General features: G+C 36.2%; 1 protein-coding gene across 1 annotated transcript; it reads right to left on the bottom strand.

Annotated features, from left to right (window-relative positions):
• Positions 1-475: 475 nt before the first annotated feature.
• Positions 476-9,702, bottom strand: ghrhr2 (growth hormone releasing hormone receptor 2). Its single transcript, XM_089121965.1, has 12 exons — positions 9,465-9,702; positions 8,198-8,296; positions 7,964-8,073; positions 6,521-6,618; positions 6,238-6,370; positions 5,976-6,129; positions 5,812-5,872; positions 5,645-5,711; positions 5,233-5,324; positions 3,681-3,810; positions 3,307-3,348; positions 476-3,218 (listed from the first exon to the last, which is right to left on the bottom strand). Exons 1-12 carry the CDS (start codon positions 9,607-9,609, stop codon positions 3,174-3,176), a joined length of 1,176 nt encoding a protein of 391 aa, XP_088978091.1. The 5' UTR covers positions 9,610-9,702; the 3' UTR covers positions 476-3,173.
• Positions 9,703-14,242: the final 4,540 nt, after the last annotated feature.

Raw genomic sequence — 14,242 nt, 5'->3', positions numbered from 1 at the left:
ACTTAGAGGCTTTTGCATCTGAACTCTTCATATATATATATATAAGATAGATAGATATAGGCTAAATAGATATAGGCAAAAACACACGCACACTCTGTCACACTCTCACTTTCTCTCACGCACACACCGACTGTTTAAAGATCATGCAGCTGAACAGAAATGTAATATAGTTGATCACTCCCTACTGCTAATGTTGCAGATGCTTCTTGGAAGGGATGAATGAAGAATTGTTGGCTAGCCTAGGCCTACATGCTAATAACATTTTTTTTTTCAACCAATTCACATCACTATTTGCACACCGTTTAATACTGAATGTCTAATACACTATTCATGTCATGTTACTGTAAATACTGTCTAAAAGGAGTTCAAGTTTGAAAACTGATATTGATGACGTAATACATCACACTGAATATTGAACATGTAGCGCCATCCTCTGGTGTCACAAAAAAAAAACATGCAAAAAATGAAGCTTTATTTTAATAAATTCTATTTTAATATTAACACATGATTAAAAATAGTAAAGCATAAACCAAATAAGATATTACAATTTTCAACATGCCAAAACACTTTGCCATACATTAGACAAATATGGAAACAAATAGCCTACAGCGGTCACACAATTGGACACAAGCAAGCCACTCTTAAATTTGTGTGAGTGCCATTGCATCAGATAAAATATGAAACCAAGTTGCAAAATATAAACCAAGTGTCTTTTCTTTTTCACACCTAACTTTTTAAAACTAAATTGCAGCCATTTTTGCTTTTAATCAACCAAGTTTTTGCAAGTGATTTAGGTAATCAAAGTTCTCCTCCAGTTCACAGGTGTCCTATTAGAGTTAAAACAGGTGTATTTCATCACATAAGCTATGTTTGACAACAATAAATATGTTAATAAATATATGGGCCATTCTACAGAATTGGTCTGAGTTGGAAACATTGTGAATTTATTTTTTCCCCAACAAATTTTGTTTGTATGCAAATTGTAGAATATCCAAGGTAATTGTGCAGTTAATTCTCATATTGTATTTTCAGAATGTTTTGGAATAGTTTCCTCTCCCCAAATTTTTCACTATACGGAAACACAATAATAAATAATTTAATAAGAAGTCTTATAAGGCAATAACAATTATTCAATATTTCAAGAGTAATTTAAGAGATATGTTGTATTTTGAATCAAATCTATCTTTGTAAAAGGCATAAAGTTATCATACTGCTTTCAAAGTTAAGGATTCATTAGTTTGAATATACATTGCACCAAACACTATAATAACATCTTAGTTGATAATTCAATATTTTTGACAAAACAGTCCTCATCTGTACTCCTAACAATTTTGTAGTACTTAAAAGACCTCTTTTAAGGGTTAAGATGTTTTCTGAATTACTTTTTTCGGTCCCACTTTATATTAAGTGCATGGGTTTAATGTAGGCTACTTACATTGAAATTAATAATTTGATACAATGGACTAATGGACTACATGTTTTTACATTATATTTTAAAAATAACAGCATGTAATTACAGCTGTAATTAATTTATGAAATTACATTTGTAATTACACAGTTGACCCTTCCCTCACACCTTAACCTACCCTCAAACCGACCCATACCCCCACACCTGTCACTAACCTTACTTGTATCATACCTCAATAGCAGCAAAAGTGTTTTACAATACAACAGGACCACAATAATATGTTGTACTTATTTTTCAATGTAAGTACATTGTACTTAAAGCCACTTAATATAAAGTGGGACCCTTTTTTCTTAACTAGGATTTTTTTAACTAATTTTAGGAGTAAATGCCCACATTTCTGAATTTTCTTAGAATTTTGTCACTAGGAGCTTCTCTTTGCATTAATATTCTTTATGAATTCGGGCCCTGTTGTTTCAATGAGACCCATTATCAAAGGTGTATAAAAGCAAGCACCTAGGCATGCAGTCTGCATTTACAAATATTTGTGAAAAAATGGGTTGTTCTGAAGAGCTCAGTATATTAAAGCGTGGTACTGTGATGGGATGCCACGTCTGCAACAAGCCTGCTATATTCTACGGTAAACTGTGGTATTACTGGAAAGTGGAAGCATTTAGGAACAGCAGCAACTCAGCCATGAAGTGGAAGCCCAGATAAATTCACAGAGTGTAAAGCATAAAGGTCGCCAATGCTCTGCTGATTACATAGTTGAAGACTTCCAAACTTCTAGCATCATGGAATGGATTTCCTTGGCAGAGCATGCTGCATGTAAGCCTCACATCAACAAGTACAATCCCAAGCATCAGATGGGGTGTGTACTGTAAAGCACGCCACCACTGGACTCTGGAGCAGTGGAAATGTTCTGTGGAGAGGAACATCACACTTCTCTGTTTGGGAGTCTGATGGGTGAGTCTGGGTTTTGGGCATGCCAGGAGACCGTTACCTGCCTAACTGCATTGTGCCAACTGTAAAGATTGGTGGGGGGATACTGGCATGGGGTCGTTTTACAGCGATTGGTCTAGGCCCCTTACTTCCAGTGAATGGAAAACTTAATGCTTCAGCCCGAAGACATTTTGGACAATGCTATGCTCCCAAATTTGTGGTAACAGTTTTGGGAAAGCCTTTTTTTCCAGCATGACTGCCACAGTGCACAAATCAAGGTCCTTCAGGACATGGTTGGATGAGTTTGGTGTGGAAGAACTTGACTGGCCCACTCAGAGTGATGACCTAAACCCCATCAAACAGCTTTGGGATGAACTGGAATGAAGATTGCGAACCTGGCTTTCTCATCTAACCTTCGTGCCTGACCTCACAAACGCTCAACTATAGGCAGAAAATCCCACAGAAACACTCCAAAATCCCGTGGAAAGCCTTCCAAGAACAGTGGAAGCTGTTACAGCGGCAAAGAGGGACCAACTCCATATGAATATCTATGTATTTAGAATGGGATGATGTCATTACAGTCGCTGTTGTTGTAATGGTTAGGTGTCCTGATATTTTTGTCCATATAGTGTATATAAATTCACTTTTACATGACCGTAAAATAAAAAAAAACAACTATATGTGATGTGTGAAAACATTTATGTAGTTATCATGACAGTGGTATAACAACATAATATGACGGAGTAAGCTGAAGTGCGTTTGTTATAAAGTAAATACTATTTATGCAGTAAATTCTTGCGTTGCCATTTGGAGACTTGTTGTCAGTTCAAGACTTGTATTTCTCAATCTCTTTTCTTATTTCATTCTGGACCTATGAAATCCAGTAGTTAGTTTATTACAAGAGGTCAGAAATATTTCTATATATATTCTTTTGTTATTAAACATAAATTAGATCTTACCTCAGTGTTCATGAAGCAGTATAACAATGCCACAATGAAACCCTTAAAAGATAAGGCAAAATTAGTATTATGAGTCATGACTTTATTGAGAGGTTATTATTCATGACAAGTTTGTTTTATTGACTCTTTATGGAATGTATACTTGACTACTATGTTTCTGCTTGCAGCTATTTCAAGTGTATTTACTGTAGAGGGCACAGTTTCACTAATGAACAAGCTCCATAGAAGTATCTCTTAGCCTCTTCACCACCTCTCAAATGAGAGATAATAACAACAAATTTTGACAGCTTATTTTTTAAAGATGGCTGTATATGTAGTTGACATTCCTGGGCTACACTGTAGATTGCATTAAGCCATAAGTGCCTGAACAGTACCTGGAAGGAACCTAGCACAAGTTCAAAGAAGAGTCTCGCCTCTAGACCCACATGCTCGGGAAAAAGAGCAAATACGGTGTAATGCACTCCAAAAAGAGGGATGAGCAGAAGAGTTGACTTAGCCAGTCGCCTACAGAACACAGTGAACACACATTGCAGTTTAAAAAAAAAGTGAATGGTAGATACTCATCAAGGCTCCTTAAAGGAGTAGTTCACTTTTAAAACAAAACTTTTGCTGATAATTTACTCACCCCCATGTCATCCAAGACGTCCATGTCTTTCTTTCTTCAGTCGAAAAGAAATTAAGTTTTTTGATGAAAACATTCCAGGATTTTTCTCCACATAATGGACTTTATGGTAACCAAACGGTTCAAGGTCCAAAAGACAGTTTCAGTGCAAACTCAAATGGTCGCCTTGCTCAAATGGTCTGTTCTGTGATGCATGTTCATGACTGTCCTGTTCGAACTCATTCATCAAAATGAACAAATCTTTTTCCGAGTCAATTCTTTCATTTTGTTCGTTGAATCAACCAAATATCACGAAAAAAGATTAGTTTATTTTGATAAACCAGTTCGAACAGGAGAGTCACGAACGCGCATCACAGAGCAAGGCGACCATTTGAGCTTATAAAACTTAAACTTTGTTTTTTGTTTTTTAAATGAGCGATCGTTTCGCTTGATAAGACCCTTATTCGTCGTCTGGAATCGTTTAAAGACCTTTGAACAGTTTGCAGTTTGTACTGAAACTGTCTTTTGGACCTTGAACCGTTTGGTGCCCAGTAAAGTGCATTAAATGGAGAAAAATCCTGGAATGTTTTCATCAAAAACCTTTATTTCTTTTCGACTGAAGAAAGAATGACATGGATATCTTGGATTACATGGGGGTGAGTAAATTATCAGCAAAAGTTTTTTTAAAAGTGAACTACTCCTTTAATATATATAATGTGATGTATCTGTAACATTGCCTGTAAAACAGTAAGAGGGGCCACTACACCATTTTCAATTAAAAAAACTAAACTTTTATCATTTTATTACTTTTATACTAGATCCACAAGCAGCTGAAATTTAAAAACTTTGAAAACTGGTTTTAATTTTTTTTTTTTTAAACTCTACCGCTATTATCTTGCAAGTAGTGAAAAGAGTGACGTCATGCGCATGCGTATCACGTGTTCAGTCTATCAGCGCATAGTGTTTCTTTAAAATTACATCTCCAACTACTGGCCTGGCAGTAAAATACAGCATTTTTAGTTGTTTTCATGGGTCCGTGTAAAAAGTGATTGTTTGACAATGGTATCATCTGTACATTGTTGTTGTGTAATCATAGCCATAGGCTAAATCCGAAATTGCTTTGAAAGTTTTACTCACCAAATTTACTCACTCTTACAGTGTCATCGTCTGTACACTAGTTATTGCGGTGTGGTATTGAATGAGTACGCTTGGTAACGTTCACTATGGTTTTGGACATCACTGCAAAAGGGTGTATTTCGGGCGATTTCGGATTCAGCCATACATGCTCTATGTGAAATCTATATGAATTACTTAATAAATCTCACCTGTAAAGCCGCCGGTCTCCTCCATTTGATTCTGGGGTTTTTGTCTTCACAAATATCATCCTGCTTATATTAACAAACACTACAAAGTTCACCTGAAAAGTTTAAAAGTACAAACATTTTTATTATTTTGATTTATAGTCAATAAGTCTAAGAAGTATGATGTTCAAGTGTAATTTTTAAGACACTGGAAAATTGGAAAACATCTCTAAATTAATTGGTTCAATATCACTGAATCAGCCCAAATACGTTCATTTATAGCTAAACCCCCCCCCCCCCCCAAAAAAAAAAATAAAAAAAAATAAGATTACAGTATATCAGGTAGAAATCAAATTTTTCTTTAACCTCTTAAGTGTCAAACTGAATATTTACTGAATATTAAACTGGGAGTGTTTCATTGTTTGCACACACTTACAAATACAGAAAGCAAAATGGGAATTTTGATGATCCACCAGTAGCCACTGTCCATGTCATCCCAGCACCTACCAACACATATAAACACAGGCGTTTATGATGCACTTAAGGACATAGATAAATGTTAGCTGCAGATCCAAATGTACTCCACAATAATCTCATTATCACCCATAATTGTCATATTTCTGCTTGAGGAATGTCCAGATGATTACTGTGACAGATGGAGTCCCTGTAAGACAGAGAAAGGAATCAACAAACACTTCAGTATAAGTTATACTATAATCAGCGGTTTGTGTGTAAATGATGCTTCCTGTAAAGTAATGTGGATTTACCCCAGCCAATAAGAGTATACCACCAGAAGAATGTTCCCTTGTTGGCGAAGGTGAAAACTAACAGTGTCTGGAGATAAAGTCCCTCAACGAGCAGCCAGTAGAAATTTGATAACACACAGTACTGGAAGAAAGTCACCACAGCCTTGCACAAAACCTGGCAGATGAAATACAGCATTCAGTTATAGAGGATCAAATGATCTGATTTATGCTATGGCATTTCTTTTGCATTGATCTTATCCGTCATTTGGTCGGTGTAATGTACAGTGGAGACTGTGCAGTGATTGATTGTCTCGTCAGCGAATAACACAGCATCTTTTACAAACACAGCCAAAGCCCTCAGGATGAATGTGGAGAAGAGGTTGAGGTGGATGTAGGTCCGTGTACACAGAAGCTTTCTGTTAGATTAATGAAAATGCGACACTATTAAGTGAGATCAGCATTCCTTGAAACAAATATACTGTATAAAAACTTCACCAGAATTGAATTCCAGCATATAGCAGAACAGTGAAGAGTAAAGGCACTGAAGCAAGTGAATGTATAATTACCTAAAGATGCAGAAGATGAAGACTGCAATAAAAAGGGAACCAATGGAGACGCCGTATCCAACGGTGTATATCAACTTCACCATGGCAAAGTACTCTCGCTTTCACAGTAAAATGGAAAATATCAAGTTTAGATACCACTTGATTCATCTTGGAGAATCCATTTGATCTAATCTAAAGTTAATAAAACTAACTTTTTCTTTAAAGGTGATGTGACGGTGTCATTTTTTTGTGTGTGCTATATTTAAATTCATGTAACATAATTGTTTAAGGCAGTAATTAAACCTTCCTTATCCGCACCATGATTTGCACAGTGAGCTGAACAGTTTAATTCTTAATACTGAGCTCATATTCATAGATATCCTCAATAAAGGCTAGATATCTCGTCCACGCTGTTGGCCAATGGAGGTCGACGTCTGCACCTGGCGGCCATCTTGTCACAGGCAGCTCGCTCACAACATATTGGTTTAATGGTGCATGTACTATTTAAATAACCATAACTTGCTCAATTTTCTACCGATTTTCAAACAGTGTGGCTTGTTATAAATGTCAGAGATGCAGTTATGACACTGCATACTTATGAATAATAAGTGTATGAATAAATAATCATCCAGAATTAGCGCCAGGTTAATAACGTTTGTGAGAAACCAAACCGTTTGTAAATCCGTCAAGATTTCAACGAGATAAGAGTATTTGTGTTCGTGCCGATCACTTATCTTACATCAGCTTGCCTGTGACAAGATGGCCGCCGGTGATAACGATAATACTCTGCCATAAGACATCTAGCCTTTATTGTGCACATCTATGCTCATATTGATTACTTAAAGGGTTAGGTTTGTTCACCCAAAAATTAAAATTCTGTCAGTATTTCCTCACCCTCATGTTGTTCCAAACCTCTATGTGTTTATTTGGGGAATGAGATCTGTTTGATTAAAACATTCTTCCAAATATCTTCCTTTGTGTTCAGCAGAACAAATAAACACATAGAGGTTTGGAACAACATGAGGGTGAGTAAATACTGACAGAATTCATTTTTGGGTAAACTAACCCTTTAATGCAAACAATGAATATTGAACATGTAGCCACAGGTGCCACATACAAAGCATAAAAAAAAAGTAAAAAAAAAAATGTATTCGAACACTTAAATATGTATGGACGACATTGTATCCAATAAAATATCAAACCAAGTGCCATTTCTAACACCTAAACTTTTTTAAAAAAGCTATTGGGGGAAGGGGAAGCATTCAGATTTAAAAACATTCAAAAAACAGATAATTTTTATGTTTGGTGATGCTGGTGGTCAAAAACACACACACACACACACACTTTACTTTCCACAGTACAGCAACATTAGACAGGATTCTAGAACCCACCCAGAAGTGCAATATTCAATAGCATTTGGTCATGTTCATTTAAAATCAAATACGATTTCTTCAAGGTTTTTACTCTGTGTCCAGTGTCTTCCTGCTCTGTGCTGTTGTCCTGAAAGCAGGCGCTGTAATAAGGCACACTCAGCTTACTCCATCCCTCAGTAGTGCATGTGCGGGTGATCAGCTCTAAAGAAGTCAATCATAAAGACTTTTACATTTACTGTACGTCACAGCATTGGATTTTATGGCCACATTCATAGAAATAGTACAATTAATGTGTTGAAATTTTCCTTAGGAGAGAGAACTTTACCATGCGAGTTCAGGAGAGGAGGTGGACAAGACACTGAGACTATCTCTCCTACACTAACTGCAGGCCAGCAGTTCACTCCATCCCACTCAACCAGACAACCTGAAGACATCCACAGTGGCACAATCAAAGATTACAGAAGTCTTCTTGTAAGTAAAATTATCAGCTACATTAAACTGATTCTCATCATCATAACAAGTATGTTTTCCTGTGAACTCCTTTAACTGTTAATGAATTATTTATGATGTCTGATAGTAATGCATCTTATAGTTCTGTAAAGAGGTTGCATAAAAAAAACCCATGAAAAGCAATGTACTACGGCATTAAAGGGATACTCCACTTTTTTTGGAAATAGGCTCATTTGACCACTCCCCCAGAGTTAAACAGTTGAGTTTTACCGTTTTTGAATGTATTCAGCCGATTTTCTGATATTTATAAGAATATCAGTAACCAGACAGTTTCTGGTCTCATTGACTTCCTAGTAGGAAAAAAAATATATACTGTATACTATGGAAGTCAATGAGACCAGAAACTGTCTGGTTACTGATATTCTTCTAAATATCAGAAAATCGGCTGAATGGATTCAAAAACGGTAAAACCCAACTGTTTAACTCTGGGGAAGTTGTAAAATGAGCCTATTTCCAAAAAAAAAAAAAATTGGAGTATCTCTTTAAGATAGCAAAGATTGTCTGTGATTAATGACTTGATTTTTTTTCTGTTTTTCATGCAAAGCTGTTGTTATATGGCTTCAAAAAACATCTGCTTTTATGGTGCTTTAACAATACAGGTTGAATTTCAATCTTTTATAAAAGGGAATTGAAAGAAGAAAATTAAGTAATCTGTTAAATGCTTTATTCTTAGTCAGTCCCATATTTGCAATTGATCAAAATCAGCTTAATTCGCCAAAGAATTTTTTAATAATACAAGAGAATATAGAAAAAAAAAACATTTAAATAAGTAAAATTAAGAAAAAGAAAAATTCTTTAAAAGAAAGAAATCAACATACATCTAGATTTTTTTCCAAAAAATTGTATTTACATCTATCATTTGTATTTACATGTACTTAAATCTAAACTCTAAACTCTCCTGTTGACATAAATGCCATAAGCCCACGGAATTATGAATTAAAAACAGGTAGTATTTGGTGTGCTGTATAGCTAAGCCTGAGGATATAAATTTTCGCAAATAACATCATTAAATCAAAGGATCAAAAGTGTGAGTCGACATCTTGATGAAATGTTTTGAGTATTAGTGCTTAGACATAGCTCACCTGTATCAGTAGCGTTGAAGTTTAACAAAGACTGCGCTAAACTGATTTTGAGCTGACATTCAGCTTCATTCTTTTGCAGATGCAATACTATAGAACATTCAGGATGAATGGTCTTCACCTGGAAGCCATAAGTGGATGCACACATAATAACTTCACAGAAATATTGATCTTTTGAATATAGTTTTGAAAAAAGATAACAAAGAACTTACCCCTTCACACGTACTAACTATAAGAGTCCAGATGACAAAGCCATGATTAAGGTCCATGATGTATTTCTATTCAAGTTCCCGATGTATATAATTCTTGGTCGAAAGTAACTCAGTTGTGGTGAACAAGCGTAACTCTATTGCCGTTGTTTTTGTCAGTAGCCTACACACCTATTCCAACGCTTTTTCACAGTAATTCTCATCTATCTCTCCTACCTAGTGAGATATACCCAGATGGTACAGCCCACTTTTCTGGGTGTACAGGACCCTTATGACATTAAAGTGTCATTGTTATTTTAAAACAAATCTAACAAAAAAAGATATCTTCCTATTACCTTTACAACATTCAACATCTATTAGAACCTCGATTACAAAACTGTTTGTTAATACTGTAAATAGGCTGTTTTTTGAGTGTCTACTTTGGCATTCAATGCAGTCATCTGTCTTCTACCTGCCTACTCTATCACACTAGGGAGGTTAAATGAGTCTTTTACTGCATGAGTGAAGGTAAATTACTTCTGATTTAAAAGGATGACATTACTTCAGAGGTATGCAAATGACAAAGTCCCTCCAATCCACATTGTAATTGAACATATTTTGAAAAGAGTTGATAAAAATAAGTAAAAATAATAATAATAATGATTCTAATGCAGTTTAGTGTCTCCTTTACAGGGTTAGGAACTTAACCGATTAATTTGCTTGTTATTGTGTGGACAGCAGTTATGTTTTTCGTATCGTGCAGATGGACCGTGGCACTATATCCATCCATTTTTAAAGCATGTCCTTCCCCTGAGGAGCTCAGGTTAGGCTGAAAGACGACAATCGCAGAAAGATACATTTATAAAATATTCAGAAAGAGAGATGTTCTGAGGGATGAAAGTGAGAATTTGAAAATGACAGAATGAAAGTGTATTCTTATTCATTGGTGTGTGTGCGTAGACACTTTAGAGGCAGTGATGTGTTTATCATTCTAAAAACTAAAAATATTGATTACATTTTAAAGCAATGAAATCAATTGCATACACTGTATGAACTGAGTAAATGTAAGTAAAAAAAATGGTAGGCTACATTAACAAATAAAATTGAGCAGAAATAATTGGGAGGAAACATATAAAAAAGCAATATTTATGAGTAATATTAACTGTTTTTGTTTGTGTAACATAAACTGTTTTGTTTTCTCTAAACCTTTGTAAAATATTCCATACCACCACCGGTATAGATGACATTGGGCTTTATTGTCGAGTAGCCTAGTTACAGCACAGCATATTTTACACTGTTTAAACGTCAAGTAGTAATATTGTCAACATTTAAACTCATGTAACAAACATTTTAGAAGTAAAAGTTAAACATTCAAGTGTAATCAACCGGTCTATATCATTTCCACATATATGTGGTTCTCATGCCATACTGCGTTTTACTCATAACTGAAAGATGCTGCAACGCGACTGACTCCATAACCGGTGCGACACTCGTTTAGATGTCACATTGCGCTTCTGTATGTTGTCTGTGTACAGCCATACTCTGTATGTCTGTATTGTATACTCTACATAATACATAACTCTGTATGTTAGTCATTGACTTCCATAGTATTTTTTTCTATGGAAGTCAATGGCTACCATCTGTCTGGTTACCAGCATTCTTTAAAGGGGGGGTTGATTTTGATTTCACTTTTTTGATTTTAAATAGTGTGTAATGTTGCTGTTGGTGCATGAACAGTATCTGCAAAGTTGCAGCGCTGAAAGTTCACTGTAAGCAGAGATATCGTCTTTTAAAAATCAGGAAGTATATTGCCTACAAAAACGACTCGATTGGGACTACAGCTGGGTTTTAGAGGTCACTAACCCATAAATTTGCATCAACCCTCCCTCCGCAAAATGCAAAAAAGGGCATGCGCATATTTCTGCGGCTCGTCGAGTGTGTTGTGTTTACCCAGCTGTCAGGTCTTCTGTGTTCGAGCTTCCCGTGGACGCTGTACTTCGTCAACAATGGATACAATTTATGTTTGATTATGTTCCTGAAAATGACGATCGTAATCTAGCTCTCTCTGCTGCGCATTTTACTGAAGACAGCTTCCAGAATCTCCACGAGTTCAACACCGGATTCAACAAGAAACTGTTACTAAAACATGAACCAATTCCAACTTTAAAACAAGAGGCAGCCGTTGTTGGGCCACAACCTGTAAGTAGGCGAAGACTTAATCATTTTAAATGTATTTGCATGTATAATTCCAGACGTTGCCTTGTGTTTTATTTTTTTCAAATGCCAGCGCTGGCTTTATTGCCACTAGGCTACGAGTTATGCTATTTTGTGTCTATGACAAACGCGTACAAACATTATGGACCTGAATTTTGCATAAGTACTAATGTTTTAAACGTATTTTTCATGTATATATGCTTTATAACGTTATTTTCGATTTGATCAAGAACGTAAACTAATGCCAACACTGTTTTAGTATAACATTAACAGCCAGTCAGTTGCTATTGTTGCCAGTCAGATGCTATTGTGTTAAACAAACGTGTATAAAGTTAAAAAAAATGTAAGTATCATTCAGAAATGTTTGGTAAGAGCCGTGTGTGGTGAGGTTCTGCTTGCCTCTCTTCATCGCCGCTTTCTCGGTCTGATTCTGCCTCAAACTGATACTGCAGTTCAACACATATTTACATCTGAGCAGAGGCACGTTTCGTCCGTAAAGGTAATGGGCGTTAACCTTCCGGACAACGTGAGTGAGAGTATGGGTTTGAAATAACATGAGTTGAGTTAATGAGTGAGTAAATGAGGACAGAATTTTCATTTTTGGATGAACTATGCCTAAGTGAAATATTAATAATCTGTTTCATTGCGTATTGTATTAAATTCAATTCGAGCTAATTTTACACAAATTTCAACTACTCTCAGTTAAGGTGCAATTTCAACAATTTATTTCAGATGAAAATGAGTATGTGGCTGTGTATAAACTTACATTCTTTACAATGGCATGCTACTGAGTTTTTGTCTACTTTTTGTCACATGTTTTGGAAAAGCTGAGCAGGTGTGAATGAGGTGTTAAAGGGTCACGAAAATCCAAACCAAATTTTCTGAGATTTTAACAGAGGTATGTGTGTTGAACACCATTGAAGACAATGTTAGCATCTGTTAGATTTAATAGTAGCGTTAAAATTGTTAAATTTTAGTTTTTTTCCCCCGCTTTTTTCGTCTTCCGGGTTTAAAATCTTCATCGTGCCCACGTCACGGTCCTCTGTGACGTTGCCGTGCACTGTGAGTGAGTTTTCTATCCCTTCAGAGGTGTGTGTGTGTGACTGTGTGCGTGTTTAAAATGAGAAGTCATCCACCTCAGCAGAGCCATCTTTATTATGAGGGTTCAGGGGGTGCGTAGGCTATGCACGGAATGTTTTTTTTTAAAGCTGAAAATTAATATATATATTTAAAAAAAAAAAAAGCATTTATAATGTCTATATAAACCACTATATATTTTATAATGATATAATAATTATAGATGTAGCCTACATTGATATGTTTTACATAGAATTACGATTACTGTAGGCTAATATGTAGCAGGGCATTCAGTTACTTTTGAAAGGACAATAGTGTCAGTCTATTTCATAAGACTTTAATTTTGCCAGCTATATAACAAAATCTAGGATTTCCTCACATTTTACCACTGCTTTTTAGTGACGGTGGATATGCATGGGACATTGACAGTGATGGCCATACCACACCCAATCCCCTCCCTTTTTCTCACAGCTATCCACACCCATTTAAGTCGCATTTTTCAAAAAGATTGTGAGCTAGATTTGAGCTGAAAGAGGGGGGTTTCATAACCCTTTAATGTTTGGGGGTACAGTTAAAGTGATACTCCACTTTTTTTGGAAAAAGTCATTTTACCACTCCCCCAGAGTTAAAAAGTTGGGCTTTACCGTTTTCAAATCCATCAAGAAGTCAATGAGACCAGAAACTGTCTGGTTACTGATATTCTTCTAAATATCAAAAAATTGGCTGAATACATTCGAAAACGGTAAAACCCAACTGATTAACTCTGGGGGAGTTGTAAAATGAGCCTATTTCCAAAAAAAGTAGAGTATCCCTTTAAGCTACAACATTTGTGCCAGCACTGTACAGTATCCCTACTCCTATATGCTGTCCTCCTAATTGCTTTTTCATGTGAATGATATAGATATGTATCATGTGGATGATATAGAACACAAAATGAAGTTTTATGTAACAATTTCGGGAGGAGCACGTTCAGGTAATCAACCAATCAACTCAAGAGGAAGCCGGTATAAATAAAGCTTTTCCTCACCTCCTGTCTCACAAGTATCTCAGCATTTGATTCCACCCTTGTGCCGCCACGTCCGAGTTAGAGCTCTTCCCCTTTGATGATGATTCTCTCGTCATGGATGAGACTCCTTCGCAATCTGCGGATCGTTCTACCTTCAGCCTCCTCAAACCGGGAAAGCCAGGTTCCTTGATCCTCTCCACACATGCCAAGACGCTGAGGACTCCCCCCTCACCACCGCCAGCGAGGAATCCACCATGGCATCTTCCTCTGTGTCTTCACACTCTCTAGACCACCTA

This window comes from Pimephales promelas, chromosome 17, assembly GCF_988280905.1.
Source record: "Pimephales promelas chromosome 17, fPimPro1.hap1.1, whole genome shotgun sequence".
NCBI lineage: Eukaryota > Metazoa > Chordata > Actinopteri > Cypriniformes > Leuciscidae > Pimephales > Pimephales promelas.
Note: the sequence above shows the minus strand (reverse complement) of the source record. Positions and strands in the feature narration are given on the sequence as shown.